This window comes from Lithobates pipiens, unplaced genomic scaffold (genome assembly GCF_037356315.1).
Source record: "Lithobates pipiens isolate NorthernLeopardFrog02 unplaced genomic scaffold, aLitPip1_a1.2 Scaffold_60, whole genome shotgun sequence".
In the NCBI taxonomy this organism is placed as follows: domain Eukaryota; kingdom Metazoa; phylum Chordata; class Amphibia; order Anura; family Ranidae; genus Lithobates; species Lithobates pipiens.
This window is the reverse complement of record NW_027507882.1, coordinates 1,925,462-1,952,707: the sequence shown is the minus strand read 5'-3', so window position 1 is coordinate 1,952,707 and position 27,246 is coordinate 1,925,462. Positions and strand designations below refer to the sequence as shown.

At 47.9% G+C, this 27,246-nt stretch overlaps 1 protein-coding gene across 3 annotated transcripts in view; it reads left to right on the top strand.

The window, feature by feature from the left end:
* LOC143958278 (uncharacterized) overlaps positions 1 to 19,037 on the top strand; it is a 195,578-nt gene extending 176,541 nt beyond the window's left edge. Inside the window, exon 10 of one of the 3 annotated variants that reach the window (XM_077467795.1) lies at positions 18,747 to 19,037. In XM_077467795.1, coding sequence (XP_077323921.1) covers positions 18,747 to 18,821 — 75 coding nt within the window. In that variant the 3' untranslated portion in view covers positions 18,822 to 19,037. The remainder of the gene's footprint in view (positions 1 to 18,746) is intronic. The other 2 variants (XM_077467798.1, XM_077467796.1) reach the window with 2 other exon arrangements.
* The last annotated feature ends 8,209 nt before the right edge of the window (positions 19,038 to 27,246 follow it).

The following is a 27,246-nucleotide window of genomic DNA, read 5'->3' as shown; positions in this document are numbered from 1 at the left end:
TCTTCATGGCATCGCAATAAAATCGCCTGTGCCCACCCTGCTAATAGCTGGGAACTTGGGCTTCCAGAAAGAACCGCCATCCTGAAATTCCTGCACAAACCAGCCAGCCTGGATCCAAACTTCATAAGGTAAAACACCTTGGTCCTAGGAGGAGGACAAAAAAGGAACAAGTCCTCTGACTAGAAGCAAAGATTTATGGGAGTGGGGTCCTATGAGGTAAGAGAGGCAGGATTAACCCATACGTAGGCTGCCATGGAGTCTGTCAGGAAATCAAAAATTTGCACCCTTAGAAATCCTGAAGGCAGTGACTGGTTTTCGGGGTGCCGTACGTGGCTAGACAGACTCCCAAAAAAGTCCCACACATGTGGTATCCCCGTACTCAGGAAAAGCAGCAGAATATATTTTGTGGTGCAATTCCACATATAACTGTGGCATGTGTGAGCAATATATCATTTAGTGACAACTTTTAGTAAACTTTTTTTTTTTTTTTTGTGTCATTATTCAATCACTTGGGACAAAAAAAATATTCAATGGGCTCAACATGCCCCTCAGCAATTTCCTTGGGGTGTCTACTTTCCAAAATGGGGTCATTTGGGGGGGTTTGTACCCCCCTGCCATTTTAGCCCCTCAAGAAATGAGATAGGCAGTCATAAATAAAAAGCTGTGTAAATTCCAGGAAATGTACTCTAGTTTCTAAACGCTATAACTTTTGCGCAAACCAATAAATATACGCTTATTGACATTTTTTTTACTAAAGACATGTGGCTGAATACATTTTGGCCTAAATATATGACTATAATTGAGTTTATTCGATTTTTCTTATAACAAAAAGTAGAAAATATCTTTTTTTTTCAAAATTCTCAGTCTTTTTCCTTTTATATCGTAAAAAATAAAAATAAATAAATAAAATAATCGCAGAGGCAATCAAATACCATCAAAAGAAAGCTCTATTTGTGGGAAGAAAGGACGCAAATTTCGTTTGGGTACAACATTGCATGAACGCGCAATTACCAGTTAAAGCAGTGCAGTGCGAAATTGTAAAAAGACCTCTGGTCCTTAGGCTGACAATTGGTCCGGGCTTAAGTGGTTAATGGCTGTGTGTTGAGTTATTTTGAGGGGACGGCAAATTCACATTGTTATACAAGCTGTACACTCACTACTACATTGTAGACAAGTGTCATTTCTTCGGTGTTATTACAAAAATGTGAGGGGTGTACTTTTGTGAGATACTGTAGCTGCTGACTTTTAATATTAGGGCACTTACCTGTCTAGGGATCCCCAGCCATTTTTCAATCAGCTCTCAGTTTTTGCCGCCGCCATTCCTTACAGCTTCACAGATGGCTCCCTACTGCGTATGCGCAAATTGCGCTGCACTTTGTGAATGGTCTGGTGGCAGGGGAAGGAGAAGAGGGGCCGGCCTTCCGGGAGAACTCACCATGCCTGTTGGGTGAAACTCTGCTTGAGGTGATTTGGTGTCTCTCATTCTGTCTTCCCCTCCTGTTTAGTGCTAGTTAGTCCCAGTTCTAGCTAGAACCCTCCCCATTTCTTTCCTGTTCTCTCAGTCAGTCTTAACGAGCCCATATATTAATAATTTTTTTTTCTGTTCAATCAGCAGGTACAATATGAATAATTAAGTGATCAGCCTTAACGAGCCCATACATTAATCTGTTTTTTCGTTCAACCAGCTATATGCTAGTAAGCTGGTAAGCTATATGCTTACTTAAAGAGGAGGTCCGCCCACCCTGCAAAAAATTTAAAGCCAGCAGCTTCACATACTGCAGCTGCTGACTTTTAATAATCAGACACTTACCTGTCCTGGAGTCCAGAGATGTCGGCACCCCAGCTGATGTTTTCATGCTGCCGTTGCCATTGCAGGTAAGGGAAACATTATGGCTACTGCGCATGCACGCCGCTGCGATCTCCTACTGGCTCGGCGGCAGGGGGTAGGAGGAGGGAGGAGGAGGGAGCTGAGCTGCTGACGTAATGCGCCGTGGCTGGACTCCTGGAAGTGGGACAAGATACCTTCAAAGACAGTGTCACGTACCTTCTAGTAGCGAGCCCGGATTGCGGAAAGAGGCCTCCCTTACGACTCCCACTACCGGTTTCCTGGCAATGTAACAGGGAACACAGGAGTAAGGAGGGGTACAGGTGCCTGGCAGGATCAACAGATGAGAAGGATGGATAGGTGAAGTTCAGTGGAACAGGTAATCACAGCAGATGGATCAGCAGGTAATTTATAGCAAATGTTACAGTTCAGCAAAGCAGGAAACTTATAGCAGGTAACACGGTTCAATGAAGCAGGTAACTTGCAGCAGATGAAAGCAGTGCAGAGAAGCAGGCACTTGTAACAGATGAGCGGTGCAATATAAGCAGGTACTTGAAGCAGGTAAACAGTTCAATAAGACAAGTAACTTGTAGCAGATGAACAGTGCTATATAAGCAGGTACTTGCAGCAGGTGAACAGTTCAATAAGACAGGTAACTTGTAGCAGATGAACAGTGCAATATAAGCAGGTACTTGCAGCAGGTGAACAGTTCAATACAAGCAGGTTACTTTCAGCAGATGACACAGTTCAATATAAGCAGGTTCACCTTAGCAGATGGATGGTCAAAGCAAGCCGGGTCAGATATCAGACTGGAAGCGTAGTACAAGGGAAACAGGCAGGAGAATCGTCACAACAAGCCGGGGTCGGGTGCAGGCAGATAGCAGAAGGGTCACAGGCAGGCCGGGTCAAACAGGAACGAATGCTACGGATCAGGTCTCACAGGTATAATGCTGTAGAGCAGACAGCAGAGACCATTAGGAAGAGGCTAGTTTAAATAGGCCATTTGGCGCCAACACGGACGCGCGCACGCGACCGCGCAGGTGCCCGTGCACGCACATGAACGCACGCGCACGACCCACGGTGACGCCCGCGATCGTAAACCAGAAGACTTGGGGGTCAGTCTCTTCATGAGATTTTTATGACAGACAGGCATCCGCCCTCCCCCTGAAAGGTGCCAAATGTGGCACCGGAAGGGGGAGGAGACAAAGGTGGAACAGGCACCACTGGAAAAGCTTTGTTCTAAGGGAACTACAGTCATCCCACTGCTCTCCTCTTCTCTAAGAGACAAAGGCTACTTTGAAAAATCTTATGAGTTTTACCCAGAGCATTTTCTGGATACAGAAGGCAATTTTAAGAAGCATGAAGCATTCATTCCATTCTCTATTGGAATGAGAATTTCACCTGTCGATGACTAACCAGACTCCCAGGGAGGCGCCGGAGAGCAGCACAGGGGCTAACACTGTGGAGGCGTTTTCTCCCCAGTAGGGGTAGGATCTGGTGAGCGCAATATAATTTAATTTCACCAAAGCGCACCGGGGATTTACTTTGGAAACTTGCACAAGTCACCATTTGGAATTGAAATACTGGTTGTGAACTGTTTTGCATATCACAAAGCATTTGCCAGCATTCTACATTCATAGAAAAAAAGACTGGAGGATTTGAATTTCATTTTTATTTTTTATTTTTATTCCTTTTTTATTTTGCTTGAATTTTTCACAAAATTCTAACAAAAAATTCTTTGGTTTCTGATGTAACCACTGGGTATAAATGTTGATTAATGTCTTTGTAGCACTAAGGAATTTTCACACATTTTTATAATTTTTTTTTTTTACCTCTGGAAGCAAGAGGGCCCTGCTATTGGGCACGGACACTAAATTTTCATAAACTTTCACAATAATCTTTTTTGTTAAATGCACTGATAAGTAGTAATTTTATAACACTAATGAGTAAAGAGATTTGTGAATTGATACATATAACAAATTTAACCACTTCAATACAGGGCACTTAAACACCTTCCTGCCCAGACCAATTTTGAGCTTTCAGTGCTGTCGCACTTTGAATGACAATTGCGCGGTCATGCTACACTGTACCCGAATGAATTTTTTATCATTTTATTCCCACAAATAGAGCTTTCTTTTGGTGGTAATTTGATCACCTCTATGGTTTTTATATTTTGCTAAACAAATAAAAAAATACCAAAAATTTTGAAAAAAATATGTTTTTTTTTTGTTTCAGTTTCAAAACTTTGTAAATAAGTACGTTTTCTCCTTCACTGATGGGCACTGATGGGGCTACACTGATGGGCACTGATAAGGCGGCACTGATGGGCACCAATGAAGTGGCACTGATGGACACTGATATGTGGCACTAATAGGCGCACTGATGGGCACTGATAGGCCGCACTGATGGGTGGCACTGATGGGTGACAAAAATTGGCACTGATAGCTGGCACGGATTGGCATGGATGGGCGGCACAGATGGACATGGATAGGCGGCACAGATGGGCATGGATGGGCACTGATAGGCGGCGCAGGTGGGCACTGATAGGCGGGCACAGGTGGGCACTGATAGGCGGCACAGGTGGGCACTGATAGGCGGCACAGGTGGGCACTGATAGGCGGCACAGGTGGGCACTGATAGGCGGCATTGTATTATGTTATATTGTACTAATAGATGCCAATCAGTGCCAAACAATAATGCATGCCAATCATTTGATGCCCATTGTGGGCACTGATTGGCATCCATTATGGGCACTGATTGGCATCCATTGTTGGCACTGACTGGCATCCCTGGTGGTCTAGGGAGGATTACCTTGTGCTGGGCATCCCTGGTGGTCTGGTGGCATCCCTGGCGGTCCAGTGTGGGCATCCTCGGGGGGGGGCTGCGCTGATAATCGATCAGCACAGACCCCCCCTTGTCAGAGGAGCAGCTGATTGGCTCTCCTCTACTCGCGTCTAACAGACGCGAGTGAGGAAAAGACGATCACCGGCTTTTCCTATTTACACTGTGATCAGCCGTGATTGGACACGGCTGATCACGTGGTAAAGAGTCTCCGTCGGAGACTCTTTACCAAGATCGTAGTTGTGGGGTGTCAGACTGACACCCCGCAACAACGATCGCCATGATGCACGCCCTCGGGGGCGCGCAGCGGCTCAAAATCATGATCACGTCATATGACGTCCGGTCAGGATTTTGAAACCACTTTGCAGCCGCCAATTGCCTATAGGGCGGGCGGCAAGTGGTTAAAGGTATAGCGCCAACTCTACCCAATTTTTCTTTATAAAAGTGGAACTCCGCTTTAAGTGATTTGGTGTCTATCTCTATTCGTAAACATGTGAAAAGCGTGGGGTACATTTGTATGGCGCCGCCTTTCACTGCACTTACAGCTGCAAGTCTTTTTGAGGATGTCTCTACCAGCTTTGCACATCTATAGAGGGACATTTTTGCTCATTCTCCTTTGCAAAATATCTCAAGCTCTGTCAGACTGGATGGAGAGCGTCTGTGAACAGCAATTTTCAAGTCTTGTCGCAGATTCTCATTTGGATGTAGGTCTGGACTTTGACTGGGCCATTCTAACACATGAATATGCTTTGATCTAAACCATTCCATTGTAGCTCTGGCTGTATGTTTCGGGTCGTTGTCCTGCTGGAAGGTGAACCTCCACCCCAGTCTCAAGTCTTTTGCAGACTCTAATGCCGCATACACACGTAGCCAACTAGCCGGACTTTCCGAACGAGCTACTTGCCCACACACGGCACTTTTTCAGCAGACTAATACGGCGTACTAAGTCCGCCGGACTATCCGCCGTACTTTTGAAATGAACGGACTCGCCCACACATGCGGAGGAAAGTCCGCTCATTTTGAGTGCGTCTCCAGGTAGCCGGTGCCAGCGATGCCTCCTTCGCTGGCCCCGGCTACCTGGAGACGCGCTCAAAATGAGCAGACTTTCCTGGAGGCGTCGCTGGCCCCGTCACCTGGTATGGACTTAAAGGGGAATCCCTATGCCGAAAAATCGGCTTGGGGGGTCCCCCCCTAGGTCCACATTAGACCCTTATCCGAGCACGTTAACCGGCCGGCCAGGAAAGGGGGTGGGCGAGCGCCCCCCCTCCTGAGCCGTGCCAGGCAGCGTGCCCTCAACATGGGGGGGTGCCTTGGGGAAGGGGGGGCCGTGCGATTTTTCGGCGTAGGGATTCCCCTTTAAGTCCATACCAGGTGACGGGGCCAGCGACGCCTCCTTCGCTGGCCCCGGCTACCTGGAGACGCGCTCAAAATGAGCAGACTTTTCTCCAGGCGGAAAAAGTCCGTTCATTTCAAAAGTACGGCGGACTGGCACACGCACGGCCGGACTGTCCGCCGAAATGCGAGTCTGGCGGACAGATTGGAGTGCAAAAATACTTTCTAAGTCCGCCGGACTTTTAGGTAAAAAAGTCCACCGGAGGCTACACACGGGCGGACTTGAGTTTTTGCCGGACTTTTCCACTGGATTTTTTGATCGTGTGTACGCGGCATTACAGGTTTTATTCTAGGATTGTCCTGTATTTGGCTCCATCCATCTTCCTATCAACTCTGACCAGCTTCCCTGTCCCTGCTGAAGAAAAGCATACCAACAACATGATGCTGCCGCCACCATGTTTCACTGTGGGGATGGTGTGTTCAGGGTGATGTACAGTGTTAGTTTTCTTCCACACATAGCGTTTTGCTTTTTGGCCAGAAAGGTCAATTTTGGTCTCATCTGACCAGAGCACCTTCTTCCACATGTTTGCTGTGTCCCTCACATGGCTTCTAGCAAACTGCAAATAGGACTTCTTATGGATTTCTTTCACCGATGACTTTCTTCTTGTCACTCTTCCATAAAGACCAGATTTGTGGAGAGCACGACTAATAGTTGTCCTGTTGACAGATTCTCCACCTGAGCTGTGGATCTCTGCAGCTCCTCCAGAGTTCCCATGGACCTCTTGAATGCTTCTCTGTTAAATGCTCTCCTTGCCCGGGCCGGTCAGTTTAGGTGGATGGCCATGTCTTGGTAGGTTTGCAGTTGTGTCATACTCTTTCCATTTTCAGATGATGGATTGAACAGAGCTTCTTGAGATGTTCAAAGCTTGCGTTTTTTTTTTTTATATTACCTAACCCTGCTTTAAACTTCTTCACAGCTTTATCCCTGACCTGTCTGGTGTGTTCCTTGGCCTTCATGATGCTGTTTGTTCACTAAGGTTCTCTGAGGGCTTCACAGAACAGCTGTATTTATACTGAGATTGAATTACACACAGGTGGACTCTATTTACTAATTAGGTGACTTCTGAAGGCAATGGTTCCTCTAGATTTTAGTTAGGAGTATCAAAGTAAGGGGGCTGAATACAAATGCCCCCCACACTTTTCACATTTATTTGTAAAAAAAAAAAAATTGAAAAACCATTTATCAAATTCCTTCCACTTCACAATTATTTGCCACTTTGTGTTGGTCTATTACATAAAATCCCAATAAAATACATTGACGTTTTTGGTGTAACATGACAAAATGTGGGAAATTTCAAGGGGTGTGAATACTTTTTCAAGGCACTGTAGATGAGTTCCCAGTCTGCTGCTTCTCCTTTACTGTCCAATCACAGAGCTGGGGGAGGGACAAAACCTGTAGGTTTTAGTGAACCGCAGCAGAGAAATGTCCCCTGCCCTGCACAGACAGGGCCGTGCTGAGGTGGCGGAGCAGTATAAATCTCAGGATTGGATGGACAGAAATGCACATTTGCCTGCACACAATGGACTTCAGCCTATATAGAAAATCAATCGGTAAGCCTTATATACAAGGAGAGGTAAAATAGATTTTAGATGACTAAAATTATTCCCACAATTGTAGATTATGGGGGATGGGGGGGGGGGGGGGGGGTGGCGGCCAAATAAAGTTGTTACTATAAAGGTAGATTCTGAAATTTAGTTACTTGGCAGCCAAGTGCGGAGAGGTGTTCCCAGTAGCCCAATTTTCTCCGGCGTCTCAGATGCTGGCATGGAGGAGAAAATCATTACTGCTACAATGGAGCAATTATTAGCTTGTCAATAGGGATTGGCAATGCATTTCAGAACCATAATAAAATCTTTTCACTGCAGAAAATGAATGTGTGCTGGTTTGCGCTTGTGGTTTGGCCAACCCTCCCCCAATTACCTTCATATTGCAGCAAGAACATATTTTACTATATTATGGGAGACAGCCGGCAGGTCCATCCCTGTATATAACACCTGGCTGCTTCCAATCCCCAGTATTAGGTATAGATGGGAGCCCCAGGGCTCTGTGCACGACTACCACAAACAACTCCCATCATTCAAACTACTTCCCACCTGGGCCCATTCTGATATTTCTCCCCTACATGCAGGGGCGCTGCTAGGTGTCAAAAAGACCAGGGGGCTTCAGCCCGAAGTCAGAGGCCGGCACGGGTTTGGGGGGGGGGGCTCTAGTGGCACAGGGCTTTTTGGCTGGGTGGTGGGGTTGTGTGGTGGGAGGTAAACTCACTTGCTGGTTGCTGCCTGACTTACCAGTGCCCATCAATGCTGACCACTAAGCTGACCTACCTGACACACTGACCTACCTGACATACACACACTGACCTACCTGACACACACTGACATACACTGACATACGCTGACCTACACTGGCCAACACTGACCTACCTGACCCACACTGACTACCTGACACACACTGACCTACATACACTGACCTACCTGACACACACTGACCTACCTGACAGATACACGCTGACCTACACTGACCTACCTGGCATACATACACTGACCTACCTGACATACACACACTGACCTACCTGACATGCACTGACCTACACTGACCTACCTGACACACGCTGACCTACACTGACCTACCTGACAGACACACACTGACCTACCTGACACACACTGACCATGGGCGTCCGCAGAACTTTTTCCAAGGGGGGGCATCATTTTAAGGCCGCTCATGCTCCGCCCCTTTTCGGCAATCTCATGAAAATATTTCCACTGGTAATACATATGTGTTATATAACAGATAATTCATCTTCACTTTGTATTGGAAGTTACTCTGGTGGCTGCGTACCATGCCCATATAGCCTAGAGAATGTACATCTTTTTACATTGCAATACATCTGTTGTGGCCATATTTTGATCTCATACTGTCACTGTATAGGCTGTTTTCATAAAGATAAAAATATGGCAACAACAGATGTATTGCAATGTAAAAAGATGCACATTCTCTAGGCTATATGGGCATGGTACGCAGCCACCTGAGTAACCTTGCGGACGCCCACGCTTTCAAAAACCAGCCCTGGAAAAAATTTCATACCAGCCTCACAGCATTATTATACCAGCCCAACAGCATAACGTCATTATTTTCTTGTTCATGAAAGGGAAAACCATACATTTTACCAGTTAATAGTGGTAAGTGATCAATCATCAAGGGGGACCCCAGGAACTCAGAACATGGGGGGGACCACCTTCTGCAGAAAGAATACTCGAAGGTAAGGGGGGTGGGTTACTAATATAAGGAGGAAACCCCTTATATCAGTGCCCCTTACATTATCGTATTCACCCCCCCCCCCTTACATCAGTGAACCCCCCCCCCCCCCCCCACCGACTGGCCTGGCGGTGCTTTCACTGACCTCCTCTCAGGTGCACTGTGCAGGGCTCAGTCAGTCGGCTCCAGCTTGGTGGCTTTGGTTTTATCCTATAGTCACCTGTCCACAGTCCACACAAGTCTGACTTCTCCCATGAACCCCATCCTGGCGGTGCTCCCACTCTTGACTGCTCTCCAGACTCTCTACAGGAGATGGTCAGAGACTGCAAACTTGATGCAAGAGCTCAATGCAGCCTCACCAGTGCCCATCTGTCAGAGAATCACCAGACTTCAACGTCGGCACTTCCCCGTGCGCCTGCGGGGAAGAGCTGCACAACGACGCATGCATATGCATCGTACGACACAATGTCGTACACGCATGTGCAAGCCTATGCACACGGCTATGGGCCTTACCTGATTGGCCTGACAGTCCTATAAAAGGCATCAATGTGCTCTGTGTCTTTGCTGGTTTGTCTCCTCAGCTCACCTGTGTTCCTGTTGACCACTTCCTGTTGTGACCCGGCTTGTTTGAAGACCACTCTGCTTCTCTCCTGATCTGACCCCTGGCTTGTTTAAACGGACTTTCTGCACTTAGCCTTGCTGGCTCACGGACTGATACCTGTGCTTGACCCTCGGCCTGCCTCTGGAATATCCTTTATCTCACGGACTGATACCTGTGCTTGACCCTCGGCCTGTTTCTGGAATATCCCTTGTCTCACGGACTGATACCTGTGCTTGACCCTCGGCCTGCTTCTGGAATATCCTTTGTCTCACGGACTGTACCTGTGTTTGACCCTCGGCCTTCACTCCAGGTATTGGAACCCTGGCAGGTGTTTACCTCTACCAGTTCCAAGATCTTCTGCACGGGCATCTCTTCCTTCAGTGGACCTGCTGCATTCCAGTCACCTGCTGGCAACCCGTGCCTCTCTGTGCCCTGTACCCGCTGTTTCATCCTCAGGGGTACTGTGCACCCAGCTGCAAGGGAAGCCGCTCTCAGCACTTCGGCTTTGGTGAGTACCTGACACCATCAAATGCAGCCTCACTGTGCCCATCAAATGCAGCCTCACTGTGCCCATCAAATGCAGCCTCACTGTGCCCATCAAATGCAGCCTCACTGTGCCCATCAAATGCAGCCTCACTGTGTCCATCAAATGCAGCCTCACTGTGTCCATCAAATGCAGCTTCACTGTGCCCATCAAATACAGCCTCACTGTGTCCATCAAATGCAGCCTCACTGTGTCCATCAAATGCAGCTTTACTGTGCCGTGAATGCAGCCTCACTGTGTCCATCATTGCAGCCCCTCCTGTGCCCCATGTCCCAGTCTGCAGTCCCTGTCTGTGGAAGGTGTGTTGTTGATGCTTGGTATGGTACCTTGCATGCCAGCAGGATATCCATGATGGCCAGCAGCAGGCAGGGTCTGTTCTCGTTTTGGAATGGGGACGGTGCTCCTTCCAGAGGATCTGTCTCCTGTGAGATGGCGTGGTCCCTGGCCACCTGGACCTTCAGCTGTCCTCATTTTCCAGCCCCAGTCCGCCTGTCCTCTGGTTTTGGGGAAGTGGAGAGCACTGGGTGGGAGTTGTAGAGAAGGGGGAGCAAAGAGTACTGGCGGGGTTGGACAACACATGGGTGGGGGCAAAGAGCGAGGGGGAGTGGAGATCACAGGGATGGGGAGCGGAAAGCGCTGGGGGGAACTTGAGAGCACTGGGGGGGCCAATAAGAACAGGGGTAGAGAGCACGGTAGGCTGAGAGCACTGGGGGGGGCTAAGAGTGTAGGGTGGTGAAGAGCACTGGGGGGGCAGAAAAACAGGGGTGGAGAGCACGGGGCTGGAGAGGACTAGGGGGATACAAAGAGCAGGGGGGAGTGGACAGCAATGGGGGGGAGCTTGAGAGCACCAGTGGGGGCCAGAAAGAACAGGGGTGGAAGCACGGGGGACTGGAGAGCACTATGTGGGGTGGAGAGCACTGGTAGGGTTGAAGAGCACATGGGTGGGGGCAAAATGCAGGGGAGTGGAGAGTACAGGGGTGGGGAGTGGAGAGTGCTGGGGGGAGCCAAAAAGAACAGGGGTGGAGAGTACGAAGGGTAGAGAGCACTGGGGGAGCTGGAGAACACCAGGGGGGCAGAAAGAACAGGGGTGGGGAGAATTGGGGGCTGGAGAGCACTGTGGTGGGGGCTGGAGAGTGATGGGGAGAGCTGAAGAACAGGGGGGAGAGCACTGGGGGGAGTGGAGAGCACTGGGTGGAGAGCACTGGGGGGGGGGGAGAACAGGGGGAGAGCACTGGAGGGTAGAGGAGAGCACTGGGGGGGCAGTGGGGAAGTGGGAGGGCACTGGGGGGGACAGGGGGGAGAGCACTGGAGGGGGGGAGAGCACTGGAGGGAGTGGAGAGCACTGGGGGGGAAATAACAGGGGGGGAGAGCACGGAGGGTCGATGACTGGGGGGAGAGGAGAGCACTGTGGGGGGGGATGGGGGGAGCACTGGGCAGAGTGGAGAGCACTGGGGGGAACAGGGCGGGGGAGCACTGGGGGGGGGGGGGGACAGGACGGGAGAGCACTGGGATGGTGGCTAGAGAAGGATGGGGAGAGCTGGAGAGCATGGGGGGGCAGCAAGAACAGGGGAGGAGAAAAGTGTGGAGGGGGGCAGGAGAGTGTGGTGGAGGAGAGCACTGGGGGGGCAAGGGGGAGAGCACTGGGGGGAGTGGAGAGCACTGTGGAGGGGAGGAGAGTGTGGTGGTGGAAGAGAGCACTGGGGGAGGGCAGGAGAGGTGTGGTGGTGGAGGAGAGCACTGGGGGGGCAGGAGAGTGTGGTGGTGGAGGAGAGCACTGAGGGGAGGGCAGGAGAGTGTGGTGGTGGAGGAGAGCACTGAGGGGAGGGCAGGAGAGTGTGGTGGTGGAGGAGAGCACGGGGGGGCAGGAGAGTGTGGTGGTGGAGGAGGGCACGGGGGGGGGGGCAGGAGAGTGTGGTGGTAGAGGAGAGCACTGGGGGGGGGGCAGGAGAGTGTGGTGGTAGAGGAGAGCACTGAGGGGAGGGCAGGAGAGTGTGGTGGTGGAGGAGAGCACTGGGGGGGGGGCAGGAGAGTGTGGTGGTGGAGATGAGCACTGGGGGGGGGGGCAGGAGAGTGTGGTGGTGGAGGAGAGCACTGGGGGGGGGGCAGGAGAGTGTGGTGGTGGAGGAGAGCACGGGGGGGGGGGGGGCAGGAGAGTGCGGTGGTGGAGGAGGGCACTGGGGGGGGCAGGAGAGTGCGGTGGTGGAGAAGAGCACTGGGGGGGGGGCAGGAGAGTGTGGTGGTGGAGGAGAGCACTGGAGGGGGGCAGGAGAGTGTGGTGGTGGAGGAGAGCACTGGGGGGGCAGGAGAGTGTGGTGGTGGAGGAGGGGCACTGGGGGGGCAGGAGAGTGTGGTGGTGGAGGAGAGCACTGGGGGGGGGGGGCAGGAGAGTGTGGTGGTGGAGGAGAGAGCACTGGGGGGCAGGAGAGTGTGGTGGTAGAGGAGAGCACTGGGGGGGAGGCAGTAGAGTGTGGTGGAGGAGAGCACGGGGGGGGGGGGGGGGGAGCAGGGAGCACAAGGTGAACTGGGGACAGTAAAATAAGTTGGATAGGAGAATTCTCTTATCCACGCACTGTGGCACACAGGGCAGGCTTTACCTGCAGCATCTCCTCCTATGGATAAAAGCGCTGGCTGGCTGTGTACGGCGGCCGTTCTGTAACATGGCCCCGCCCCCCCCCCCCCGACCGACTCGTGTGATAGGTGGAACGTTGATTCTCTCTACTATCACACAAGCAGGTCTGGGGGGGGGGGCTATGTTACAGAGCTGCCGCCGAACACAGAGGCAGCCCGCTCTGTGATCCAGAGGAGAGAGCGGAGGATGCAGCCGCCGGCGGCTGCAACACCTTGGGGATTCCAGGGGGGGGGGCACTTGACCACCCTTGCCCCCTGCTGCGGACGCCCATGACACTGACCTACCTGACACACACTGACCTACCTGACACATGCTGACCTACCTGACAGACCCACACTGATCTACCTGACACACACTGACCTACACTGACCGACAAACACTGACCTACCTGACACACACTGACCTACCTGACATAGATACACTGACCTACCTACCTGACATACACACACTGACTGACCTACCTGACCAGGAGGAGACAGACTTCATGTGTCCAGGTCCTGCAGCAGCAGCTCAGCTATGGTGCTGGTGTGCGAGGCAGCCAGAAAGAGGAGGAGAGCCGCCCGCCTGAGTGCCGAGCGGGGATCGATGTGGCACAGTGGCCGCATTGTAATTCCCGCCTTCTGGAGTCTTCTTCCTGTTCCAGTCACAGTGAGCTGGGAGAGGACTGAGGTTGGAGGAGTGCAGGCTCTGGGAGGTGCCTGGGAAGCTGCTCAGGGTGGTGGGGGCGGTGTCTTCTCTCTCTCCCTCCTGGTCTCTTCCCTGTTTGATCCCGCTGCTCTGCACTCCATGCCGCCACCAGACCAGCGGCGGGACGCTCCAGTCCAGGCACCACGAGCACCAGTACCGAGGAGGAGGAAGTGTAATCCTCCTCCACTTTGAATGCCAGGCAGTTTGGGCACAGTGGGCAGGAAGGAAGTTGCAGCCATGATGCCACCAGTGACCAAGAGTAGCTTCAGGTGGAGCCGGAGCCAGCTCCACCACGGCTCAGTCTGCCCCTGTCCCCTGCATTCTGGACCGGGACAAGAGACTTGGGGCTGTAGCCCCAATAGCCACCCCCTAGCGATGCCTATGCCTACATGTAAAAATAATAATTTTTTTTTTTTTTTAGCTAGAAAATTACTCAAAACCTCCAAACGTTCTATATGTTTTGTAAACGGAGGTCCTACAGAATAAAATGGTGGGCAGTGCAATTTTTTTATGTCATACGGTATTTATGCAGCGAATTTTACATGGACTGCGGCAGGGAGGATGACATACCTAGTACGTGATGTGACACTTCCAGGTCTGGGGCGCGTGCACGTGACTCCGGCAACCCGGTCTCGCTGTGATTTGACACAGCGGGAGCCAATCAGCAGGTCCGGCGGACATCGGGTCCGCAACCCGCAACCACCCCACACACATGTACTGCAGCAGGGCGGCCACTCTGTGCCAGATCATGTACCTCGTTTCCATCTTCCTTGTTTAGATGGACTTATTTTAACTGTTTCCATAGGCCTGTTAGAGCGTACCGATCTAACCACTTAAGGACCAACCTCGTTTTGAGATTTTGGTGGTTACATGTTTAAAACCGTTTTTTTTTGCTAGAAAATTACTTAGAACCTCCAAACATTATATACTTTTTTTTCTAACACCCTAGAGAATAAAATGGCGGTCATTGCAATACTTTTTTTCACACCGTATTTGCGCAGCGGTCTTACAAGCGCACTTTTTTTGGAAAAAAAAATCTCTTTTTTGAATAAAAAAAGTAAGACAACAGTAAAGTTAGCACAATTTTTTTTATATTGTGAAAGATGACGTTACGCCGAGTAAATTGATACCCAACATGTCACCCTTAAAAATTGCACCCGCTCGTGGAATGGCGTCAAACTTTTACCCTGAAAAGTCTCCATAGGCAACATTTAAAAAAATTCTACAGGTTGCATGTTTTGAGTTACAGAGGAGATCACATGTGTGGTTTGACCACCGTTTTCATATGCGGGCGCTACTCACTTATGCGTTTGCGTCTGTGCGCGACCTCTTCGGGACGGGGTGTTTTAAAAAAAAAATTTATTTTTCTTATTTATTTTGTTTGATTTTATTTATTTTTACACTGTTTAAAAATAAAAATAAAATTTGGGTCACTTTTATTCCTATTACAGGGAATGTAAACATCCCTTGTAATAGAAAAAAGCATGACAGGACCTCTTAAATATGAGATCTGGGGTCAAAAAGACCTCACATCTCATATTTACACTAAAATGCAATAAAAAAAAAATAAAAATAAATTGTCATTTGAAAAAAATGTGCCTTTAAGATGTATGGGCGGGAAGTTACGTTATGACGTCGCTTTCGCCCCGGCAGTGTCATGGAAACGGGTGGGGGCCATCTTCCCCTCACTCGTCTCCATGCACAGCAAGTGAGAGGGCGCGATCACCTCCCGCCACCGATAAAAGTGATCTCGCAGCGAATCTGCCGCAGAGACCAATTTTATCTTGTAGCCGGCCGAACACAGGGATACTGGAGTTATGGCAGCTAGCTGCTGCCGTGACAACTATATCCGCCCCCAAAGTAGGGACATACATCGGCGTGCGGCGGTCGGCAAGTGGTTAATCATATCAGCTCCATTTAGTCGAGAAATCAGGGCTACAACAGACAGGAAACAGTGTTGACGCGTTTCACGCAACATTGGCTTACTCATGTCAGCTCCATCTAGTGGAGAAATCACGGCTACAACAGGCAGGGAACAGCATAGACACGTTTCATGCTACATTCGCTTACTCGTGTCAGTTCCATATAGTGGAGAAATCATGGCTGCAACAGGCACGGAACAATGTTGATGCGTTTCACGCTATATTCACTTACTTGTTTCAACTCCACCTAGTGGAGAAATCACGGCTGCAACAGGCAGGGAACAACGTTGACGCGTTTCACACTACATTTGCTTACTCGTGTCATTCCATCTAGTGGAGAAATCACAGCCACAACAGGCAGGGAACAGCGTTGACGCATCTCACTCTACATTCGCTTAATCATGTCAGCTCCATCTAGTGGAGAAATCACAGCTGCAACAGGCAGGGAACAGCGTTGACGCATTTCATGCTACATTCACTTACTCATGTCAGCTCCATCTAGTGGAGAAATCACGGCTACAACAGGTAGGGAACAGCGTTGACACGTTTCACGCTACATTGGCTTACTCGTGTCAGCGCCATCTACTGGAGAAATCATGGCTACAACAGGCAGGGAACAGCGTTGACGCGTTTCATACTACATTCGCTTACTCATGTCAGCTACATCTAGTGGAGAATTCACGCTGCATTCGCTTACTCGTGTCAGCTCCATCTAGTGGAGAAATTATGGTTACAACAGGCAGGGAACAGCATTGACATGTTTCACGCTACATTCGCTTACTCATGTCAGCTCCACCTAGTGGAGAAATCACGGCTGCAACAGGCAGGGAACAACGTTGACGCGTTTCACACTACATTTGCTTACTCGTGTCATTCCATCTAGTGGAGAAATCACAGCCACAACAGGCAGGGAACAGCGTTGACGCATCTCACTCTACATTCGCTTAATCATGTCAGCTCCATCTAGTGGAGAAATCACAGCTGCAACAGGCAGGGAACAGCGTTGACGCATTTCATGCTACATTCACTTACTCATGTCAGCTCCATCTAGTGGAGAAATCACGGCTACAACAGGTAGGGAACAGCGTTGACACGTTTCACGCTACATTGGCTTACTCGTGTCAGCGCCATCTACTGGAGAAATCATGGCTACAACAGGCAGGGAACAGCGTTGACGCGTTTCATACTACATTCGCTTACTCATGTCAGCTACATCTAGTGGAGAATTCACGCTGCATTCGCTTACTCGTGTCAGCTCCATCTAGTGGAGAAATTATGGTTACAACAGGCAGGGAACAGCATTGACATGTTTCACGCTACATTCGCTTACTCATGTCAGCTCCATCTAGTGGAGAAATCACGGCTTCAACAGGCGGGGAACAGCAATGACACGTTTCACGCTACATTCACTTACTCATGTCAGCTCCATCTAGTGGAGAAATCGCAGCTACAACAGGCAGGGAACAGCTGACATTCGCTTACTCATGTCAGCTACATCTAGTGGAAAATTCACGCTGCATTCGCTTACTCGTGTCAGCTCCATCTAGTGGAGAAATCATGGCTACAACAGGCAGCGAACAGTGTTGACACGTTTCACGTTACATTGGCTTACTCGTGTCAGCTCCATCTACTGGAGAAATCATGGCTACAACAGGCAGGGAACAGCGTTGACACGTTTCATACTACATTCGCTTACTCATGTCAGCTACATCTAGTGGAGAATTCCCGCTGCATTCGCTTACTCGGGTCAGCTCCATCTAGTGGAGAAATCATGGCTACAACAGGCAGCGAACAGTGTTGACGCGTTTCACGCTACATTTGCTTACTCATGTCAGCTCCATCTAGTGGAGAAATTATGGCTACAACAGGCAGGGAACAGCGTTGATGCGTTTCACGCTACATTCGCTTACTCATGTCACCTCCATCTAGTGGAAAAATCACGGCTGCAACAGGCAGGGAACCACATTGATGCGTTTCACGCTACATTCGCTTACTTATGTCAGCTCCATCTAGTGGCCATAATGTCTTCCTGATTGGGGTATTTCAATAATCATAGGAAGGAATCATATTAGACAAAGCACAGGGATCATTTTTTACAATTCAGCAAATAATTATAACAGTCATTCAGTGAATATTTTATAAAAAGACCCCATATAATAAAGATAAATATATAAAAAATATATATTGCTTATAAATATAGGCAATAAAAACCTGACAGTGTAGTATGTATCATGTTTAATATAATATTGTGTCCCCTCCCATCGCCTGTAAGAACAACTAAGCGGTGGAACCGCAAATATAATAATTCTTATGGTGCACAGAATCGCTGGCTAAAAATAAGGATATCTGAATGATGCCTGTAGCTGCAGGCATCATTCAGATATTCCCACTGAAAGTCCAGGACGTCATATGACATCCTTGGGCGGGAAGTGGTCAAGCACATGATTAGAGCTTGAGGCTTTAATTGGCTTTCACAGTTGTGTGACAGTAGTAAAATAATATTTGCTTGTCTTGTATTAGAACTCTGTATACACCACGCCTGTAACTGTAGTCGTGACCAATGTATGTGTTCTTTTTTGTTTGTTAGTTTGCTTGCTGTTGGTTACTGCCTAAATCTTAATAAAAAGATTTGCAAAAAAAATAATATTTGCTTCCTGATTCTCCTCCTGGCCAATAAGGAAGCGAGTCCTGAGACCCGATTTGGCAAGGCAGTCTTAGGACCCACTTCCTGTTTGGCCGGGAGGAGAAGCAATGGCCTCGGAGCGAGGAGGAGCAACCCTACCCCAGATCCTTGTTATCTGCCTCCTAAGATAAGGAGGTCTTCCCGTCCGTCTCCCACGGGCGGGGGTGTTGGTGTTGGTTGGGCACCAGCCCAATATTTGTTTTGGAGGTCCGATTTAAATACAACGATAGGAGAGAACGCTCCCTGAACATAACAATGTTGAAATTCTGAGAAAATAAACCCTTCCTATGGAGAGAACAAACTATTGGATGGAAATTAAAGTGACACCTTCCTATTCCTGACACCTCTGTTCTTCTTGCTCTGTAGGTCATGGATGTTCTGCACACTGTCATTACAAGAGAAGAAAATTACATCAGCGCTGCAAATTCGGTCCGTTTATGAGCGGCCATTATGCCGGAGATCGTTACTGAGTCGCCTGTCAGCGGACAGCTTAATGGAGATGAAGACTTCTCAAGTGACACTAATTAAATGGACATCCATTTCCTCTTATCGGCGACAGGGAGAAGTGGAACACATCGACATTTCATTTTAAATCTATTTATGACCAAAATCAGTGCATGCTTTATTATTATTAATTAAAATCTTATTTAAAAAAACTAAAAAACTATTGTTGCTTCTATTATGTAATATTGTTTGTTTTATATTTATGTTTGTCTTTATTATGTCTTTATTTATTTTTGTTGTTGTGTCAATATCCTTGAATATAGAATGTATACATGAAGGTTTTTTATGGGATTTTAAACGGTGCCATAAACACAAGAGACCCATACGTTTATATGTAAAACCACATTTATATGCATACAAAGTTAAAATTATTGTTAAGAGCAACACAAACAACTATTCTCTTTTTTTGACGAAACATGTCAGGATAGACACTCTATCTTCACCGCTTTTGTGAAAGGAAAAAGAAAATAAATGTCTGTGACACAACCAAAAAGACAAGTTGCTGTCACACAGACAATTATTTTCTTCTTTCTTTCACAAAAGCGGTGACAATAGAGTGTCTATTCCGATATGTTTTGCCACTCTGTGTTTTATGCATCACTTTGTTGGCCCCGTCCAGAAGCACTGGCAGACTGATCTGGTGACTATCTAAAAAATCCCCTGAGGAAGCCCTTAGTGGTAAAACATGTCGGGATAGACACTCTATCGTCGCCACTTTTGTGAAAGAAAAAAGAAAATAATTGTCTGACACAACTAAAAATACAGGTTGCTCTCTTTATTTTTATACCAACAATAATTTTAACTTTGTATGAATAAAAATTTGTTTTTTACAGTTGCAGTGTTGTATATCAGTATATGGTCACCCTCGGAATACCTTCTGTGGCCACACGGCGCCCCCTTTGTTTTCTCCATTGGTTTGTTGGCCCCTGTCCAAAAGCACTGGGAGACTATGCTTGTGACTTTTTGGTTGTGCCACAGACAATTATTTTCCTTTTTCTTTCACAAAAGCGGTGACGATAGAGTGTCCATCCTGACATGTTTCGTCACTAAGGGCTTCCTCAGGGGATTTTTTAGATAGTCACCAGAACAGTCTCCCAGTGCTTCCGGACAGGGGCCAACAAAGCAAAGGTTTCCTGTGGCCACTGTGATTGGCTTTAGTTCTACTATAAATGCGACAGTGGCAATTCAAAAAAGCTGCTGTACCAATTTTCTGGCATTAGTTGCTCTTGTTAATGTGTTGTGCCTAAGGGCCCCATTCACATCTGAGAAATTTGGAATCAAGGGCGGAATTAGCGCGACTCTGCCCCATGTTTCCAAATTGCGGGAAAACAAGCGGCGCGCATTTGGGTGCTCTTAATTCTTAAGAGCCAAGATGTAGTGCAATTTTACCTAGCTTTCGATGTGTGACAATATATATACGAAAAATTGCAGCAAAACCCGCAGGAAAAATGCGCCTGGCTTGGGGCCAAAAATTCGGTCTAAAAGGCAGTACATTCAAATGTCTTATTTTGAATTTGGCGCAGGCGTTGTATGGTGAGGCGTATTTTAAATCTCCCTAAATTTGCGCACAAGTCGCTGTCAAGACCAAAAGTGTTGCAGATGCTTCAGAAATTTAGAGCAACGCATTAACCAAGGGGATTGTCACCAGAAAAGTGGCACAGCAGCTTTATTGAATTCCCCTGGTTGGTTACAAATGTTTCTAGTCCTGGTGACGAATCTGAGTGTGGCACAGCAGAGAGATACACCAAAAAACAGAAGGAACATCTGCTGGAAAGAAACCACCGGGTAGCCCCCGCCATCTCTTTTTTGAAGCAATTTTGGGAAGAGATTTTTTACGTAGGTCAGTAGAAAATCCCCGCCCAACTGAAAGCCAAAGATAGACAGGGGCAGGGAAGCCTGGTCAAAAAAATAAAATAAAACGTAACCACCTCAATACCGGGCACTTTCACCCCCTTCCTGCCCAGGCCCTTTTTCAGCTTTCTGCGCTGTTGCAATTTGAATGACAATTGCGCGGTCATGCTTTATATTGGTAGTCGGTAAAAAAATACGAAATATCACCATTGCCATTGATCACACTCTCCCCAGCACTGCCACTGATTGCAGAAGTCCTAGGATACCTAGGAGTTTTCTGTCTATTAATGGGTCCCCTCACCTCCCCAATCCATGGTGTGCAGACAGTGAGGAGAAGATGTGCTGTAGCCTCTAGCAACTAATCAGTGAGCGGTAATTTGTGCTGTAACCTCTAGCAGCCACTCAGTGAGCGATAATGATACATTGTAACCTCGGGGGGGGGGGGGGGGTGGGGTCGAAAATTTTTGCCCAGGGTCCAATCAATATTAAAGATAAATAAATGATGGGCACTGATAGGGGGCACAGGTTAGCAATGACAGGCGGCACTGGTGGGCACTTATAGGTGGCACTGGTGGGCACTGATAGATAGCACTGATGGGCGGCACTGATGGGCAGCACTGATGAGCAGGCACTGGTGGGCACTAAAAGGCAGCACTGACTGGCACCAGTAATGGGCATTCATTTGTGTCACCGATGGGCACTGATTTGTGTCACTGATGGGCACTCATGGGCACTAATTGGTGGCACTCATGGGCTTTGATTGGTGCCACTCATGGGCACTGACTGGTGGCACTTCTGCCGCTTTACTGTAATCAGGGCACAGATTATCAGTGCCCTGATTACCTGCCCTGTTCTCCCCTATGCGGAGATATTGCTGATTGGCACTCATGCCTCACTTGCCACACACTCTGTCAGTGTGAATCAAGGAGAGCCGATTACCGGCACTTCCACATTTACATGTGACTGGCTGTGGTTGGACATAGCCGATCACATGGTTAAAGTCCGTGGCTCTTTACAGAGATCTGGGTTGCACCGTGTTCTAGCAACGCGGCTATTCTGGCGCGCCGTCATATGATGTCCACCCTGAATGAGAGTCGCATCGTCCCTCCGTTATTTGACAGTGGGCGGGCGGCAAGTGGTTAATGCACAGTATATCTGCAATACATCTCCTTCCCGTATTTTATTCTTTTAAAATGCTGCTAAACTACAACAAAAACACCTGTTGATCCTGCCAAAAATCCACTGAACACAACTTCATGTTGGAGCTCACACAAAAAACCTCCACAACAAGGCCCAAGGGGCGGGGTGAAACGTGTTGGTGGAAGTGACCTGGAAAGAGCCAAGGATGAGGATCCTCTTACAACAGAGACTGCTGGGTTGAGATGTTCTCCTAGGGGTGGGCATGGTGCTATCATCACACTGACCTGTCCCAGATTAACAACAAGAGGGTAGCAGTGGCAAATATGCCACTATGCTACAATGTGTACAGAGACGGGCCCTCTGGCCTGTCTCTGTACACCAACTTAATTACCTTAAATTTCGTTACTTATGAACTAGAGTAATTATTATTTTTTTTTTTTATTTTGTGCCACTTTGTACTATTAAGAACTACCCGAATCTGTCGCACATGTTGGTAAAGTTACTGGACCGGGCGGCAGGGATTTCTGAGGCTGGTGCAGGCTATTTTAAAGGGCCATAGCCCCAGAAAAAATGTTGGCATGGACCAGGGCTACCAAAGCACCATCACTTGGATGCACCCCCTACTCACCTCCCAGTACAGCGCCTTTTAGAGAATACAGAACCAAGTATAATTTTGTGACGAAGTAGTTTGTATGAAATTTGTAATAACCAGCAACAATAGACCCCCCAGCAAGAACAGACCCCCCCAGCAATAATAAATCCACCAGCAACAATAGAACCCCCCAGCAACAATAGATCCTCCCCAGCAACAATAGCTCCCCTTAGCAAAAAAAATATTCTACCACAACAAAATATCCCTCAGCAACAATAGACCCCCACCGCCAACAATAGATACTCAAGCAGCCAGCAATAATAGACCTCTCCCTGAACGGCAAGACCCACCCCCCAAGTGACAATAGACCCCTCCCCAGTAACAATAGAACCCTCCCCGAGCAACAATAGAATGCCCCCTAGAAACAATAGAAGCCCCAGCAAAATTAGATTCCCCCAGCAACGATATATTGCGACACAACAAAATATCCCTCCCTCAGCAACAAAAGACCCCCCTACCAACAATAGATACTCAAGCAGCCAGCAATAATAGACCTCTCCCTGAACATCAAGACCCACCCCCAAGTGACAATAGATCCCCCCCCCAGTAACAATAGAACCTTCCCCCAGCAACAATAGAATGCCCCCTAGAAACAACAAAAACCCCAGCAAAATTAGATTCCCCCCAGCAACAATATTTTGCGACATAACAAAATACCCCTCAGCAACAATAGACCCCCCTTCCCACCAGGAACAATAGATCCCCAAGCACCCAGCAATAATGGACCCCTCACTGAATGGTAAGACCCACCCCAAAGCAACAATAGATCCCCTACCAGCAACAATAGACACACCCTGCAACAATATATCCCCCAGCAGCCATCAACAATAGACCCTCCAGCACATCCACATTCAGTGCTGGGGGTTGTGGAACTGAGTTACCAGTAGGGACTTTTTTGAATCCCCCTGATAGTATCTAAATAACTCACACACAAATACATATATATTGTGGGAACTGGATTTAAGCAGTAGAGCATTAGGTATGCAGCCACTCCCTCAAATCTTCGATTGAAGTGTTTTTCTTGTCCATTATTCTCAAAACAGTTCAACTTATGGGTTCCCATTGCAGGAGTTTTTTCAGCATTTCTCGACCACAATACAAATGCACATCAGCCTCCTGGCTGACTGGCACCAGTAATGGCCATTGATTTGGGTCACTGATGGGCATTCATGGGCACTGATTGGTGGCACTCATGGGTATTGATTGGTGGCACTCATGGGCACTGATTGGTGGCTCTTCTGGCGCTTTACTGTAATAAGGCTGACACTTACACACGATCGGACATTGATTGGACATTCCAACAACAAAATCCATGAATTTTTTCCAATGGATGTTGGCGCAAACTTGTCTTGCATACACACGGTCACACAAAGTTGAACGGAAATTGCGAACATATAGAATGCGGTGACGCTCAACACGTACGACGAGCCGAGAAAAATAAAGTTCATTAGCCAGTGCGGCTCTTCAACTTGATTCTGAGCATGCGTGGAACTTTGTGCGTCGCAATTGTGTACACACAATCGGAATTTCCGACAACAGATTTTGTTGTTGGAAAATTAGAGATCCAGATCTCAAATTTTGTGTGACGGAATATCTGATGGAAAATATCCCATGGAGCCTACACACGGTAGGAATTTCCTCCAAAAAGCTCCCATATCCAGAACTCTTGAACACTGCAATGGTTCGAACGGCGAACCCCATTAAAGTCTATGGGACCCAAACTTGAAAAATAAAAAGTGCCCATTTCAAAGGCTTATATGCAAGCAATAGGCCATAAAAGGGGTATGGGGGCCCAGGTACTGCTCTGGGGGACATGTATCAATGCAAAAAAATTTTTTTTAAAGGATGGCTTTAAAGAAGAAATGATTTTAATGATGCATAAAGTGACACAATAAAAATAAAAAAATCCTTTAAATATAGTGCCTGGGGGGGTCCCCCTTTGTCTACCTGTAAAGTGGTGCATCTGTAGCATGTATAGAACCTGCTGCAGCAAAACTGACATTTATAAAGAAAAAAATACAATACTATTGCTGGCAATAGAGAAATGTAAAAAAAAAAACTGCGTGTGGTCCCCCCCTTTCGGGTCTTGTATGGATTTTAAGGGGAACCCCACGCCAAATAAAAAAAGAAAAAAAATGTGGGGTCTCCCCAAAATCCATACCAGACACTTATCTGAGTATACAACCTGGCAGGCCAGGATAGAGGGGGATGAGAGAGCGCCCCCTCACCTCCTGAACCATACCAGGCCGCATGCCCTCCAAATTGATGTTGATGGGGGCAATTGCCTCTTCCCGACAACCCTGGGAAGTGGTTGTGGGGGTCTGCGGGCAGGGGGGCTTATCAGAATCCAGAAGTCCCCTGTAACAAGAAGGCTCCCAGATACCACCCCCCCCCCTTTATGAATGGATATTGGGTACCCCTACCCATTCAGCAAAAAAGTGATGAAAATAAAATAAAAACACACACACAGTTTTTGACAATTGCTTTATTAAAATAAAAAAAACAATGTCCCTTGGTGTAGATCCATCATCAATCATGATGCTGGCAGCATCACGGGACCCTTGGCACCACCACGGGACCCGAAAGAAGAAAAAAAAAGTGCTGCCCGCGACGAAGGCTAAACCACCAACTGCAGGCTCCGCCGTTTCACAGTTCTTATATATAGGTAAAGCTTCGCCCAATGAGGGTTTAGAATGCACTATGCAGCGAACATCCTGCTGAGCGTCCCAAAAATTCAGGTGATTGCCGAATGTGCGATGTTCAGGCCAAACTTTTGTCCGAACTGTTCGGCCAACTCTACTCCCTGCTGCACTGCCAGGTGGAGCGCTCCTGACTCCTGTGCTAAGACCTCCCTTGTCCACTAGGTGGAGCCCTAAACGCTAGTCACTTCTCTAAGAAAAGCCCTGCATACACCTGCACAATGAGTGTGCCAGTTGTCCACAAAACCAGGATTGGAGACTTCATCCCTCCTAAGACTCTACAAAGTCTCCATGCTCCAGGACCCGAACTGGTATTCACCAATGTACCAAAATTTCTTTGGTTTTGTTTAACCAATCTCTGGGGAAACTGAAAATGCACATGACAGGGGTGCTAAACTTACCGGACATACTTTATTACAGACCTAGTGATGTCATCACCAGGGGCCGCTATTAAGACAATAGAACTGGTCCTGTAGCACTGGGTCCAGGACTCATCACCTAAATTGAGGGGTCCGGGTCAGCTTTATTGTTCATTTCTGCTTAAATGGATACATCGATTTTTCTAGACCACACCCCAGCTCCTACTTCCTTACCAGGGCTTAAAGTGGAGTTCCACTCAAAAGTGGAACTTCCGCTTAACCGTCTCCTCCCCCCTCCGATGCCACATTTGACACCTTTCAGGGGGGAGAGGGGAGGGGGGACCTGTTTTTAACAGGTACCATTTCAAACTTGCAGAGACGGCGCCACTCGGAAGTTAGCCCCCCCTCCTCCTTCCTCCGCTGCCAGGCCAATTAGGAAGAGCAGCGCAGTAGGAAACCGGCTATGTATATCTGTACTAGAGAGGAGAGTACTGAGTGAGTATAAGAGATCATTCTAATAAATAGCTTTTCTAGTAAGGCTCTCCGCTCTTTGATGTCTTTCTATCAGTCATCTGTCTCAAATGTCCTTCAGATGAGACTAGACTAATCAATAAACCAATTTCCATTGCTGAGATCACCACATGATTGCAATCCTTATCAAGTGGAGAACATGGGGTGGGGGTGGATTTGGTCATAGTTTATATAGCACGGTAATGATGGGCATTGGCTTCCATTAGAGATGGGGTCTCTGGGGATTACCGCAAACTAGCAACTATTACCGCTAAACTGACTTTGGAGGTTAATAAAGGGCTGTGTAATGAATAAGAGCCTCGCAGACACACATAAACCTCACAACAAAGGATCTTTTTTTTTAATGAAATTCCATTACATTGCCTTTCTGCAGAAAGAATGAAGGCGCAAAATAAAAAAATGTCTGCGTGTGCCTTAAGGGCTTGTTCACACCAGGTGCGGTAGATGCGTGCAAAATCGTGCGTGACAAAAAATTTGGTCCTGGATAGAGATGGCCTTGCGGTTCGCCCGGTGATCGGTTTGCGGCGAATTTTGGTCGTTCGTGATTCGCCAAACCAGCAGACTTCTGGCGCTGTTCGCGTGGCGGACATATGCGTTTACATTGTGAAGAACTTTGGCCCATGACACATCCATCATGGGGTATAGGACAGCCAATTGAGAAATTTCAGCACATGGACAATTGGACATACCCCCTACCTTATAAATAGACCTGATCTGGCGGCCATTTTACATTCTGTCTTGTCAGTGCTGCCCGATTCTGCAGCTGTCTTTTGTCAGTGTAGGGAAAGGACACTGTGTGGAGCAGGGACAGCCAGTTTAATCACTAGCAATTACTATTAGGTCCACAAAAATCCTTTTAAGGACTGGTATAGGTGTACAGTATATAGGGTTGTAATATACTTAGAATATACTTTCTTTCAAATATACAAAGTATATTATGGTGCACTGCTGACTGATGTGCTGCTGAGTGCTGCCCGATTCTGTAGCTGTCTTTTGTCAGTGTAGGGAAAGGACGCTGTGTGGAGCAGGGACAGTCAGTTTAATCACTAGCTATTACTATTAGGTCCACAAAGGTCCTTTTAAGGACTGGTATAGGTGTACAGTATATAGGGTTGTACACATATAATATA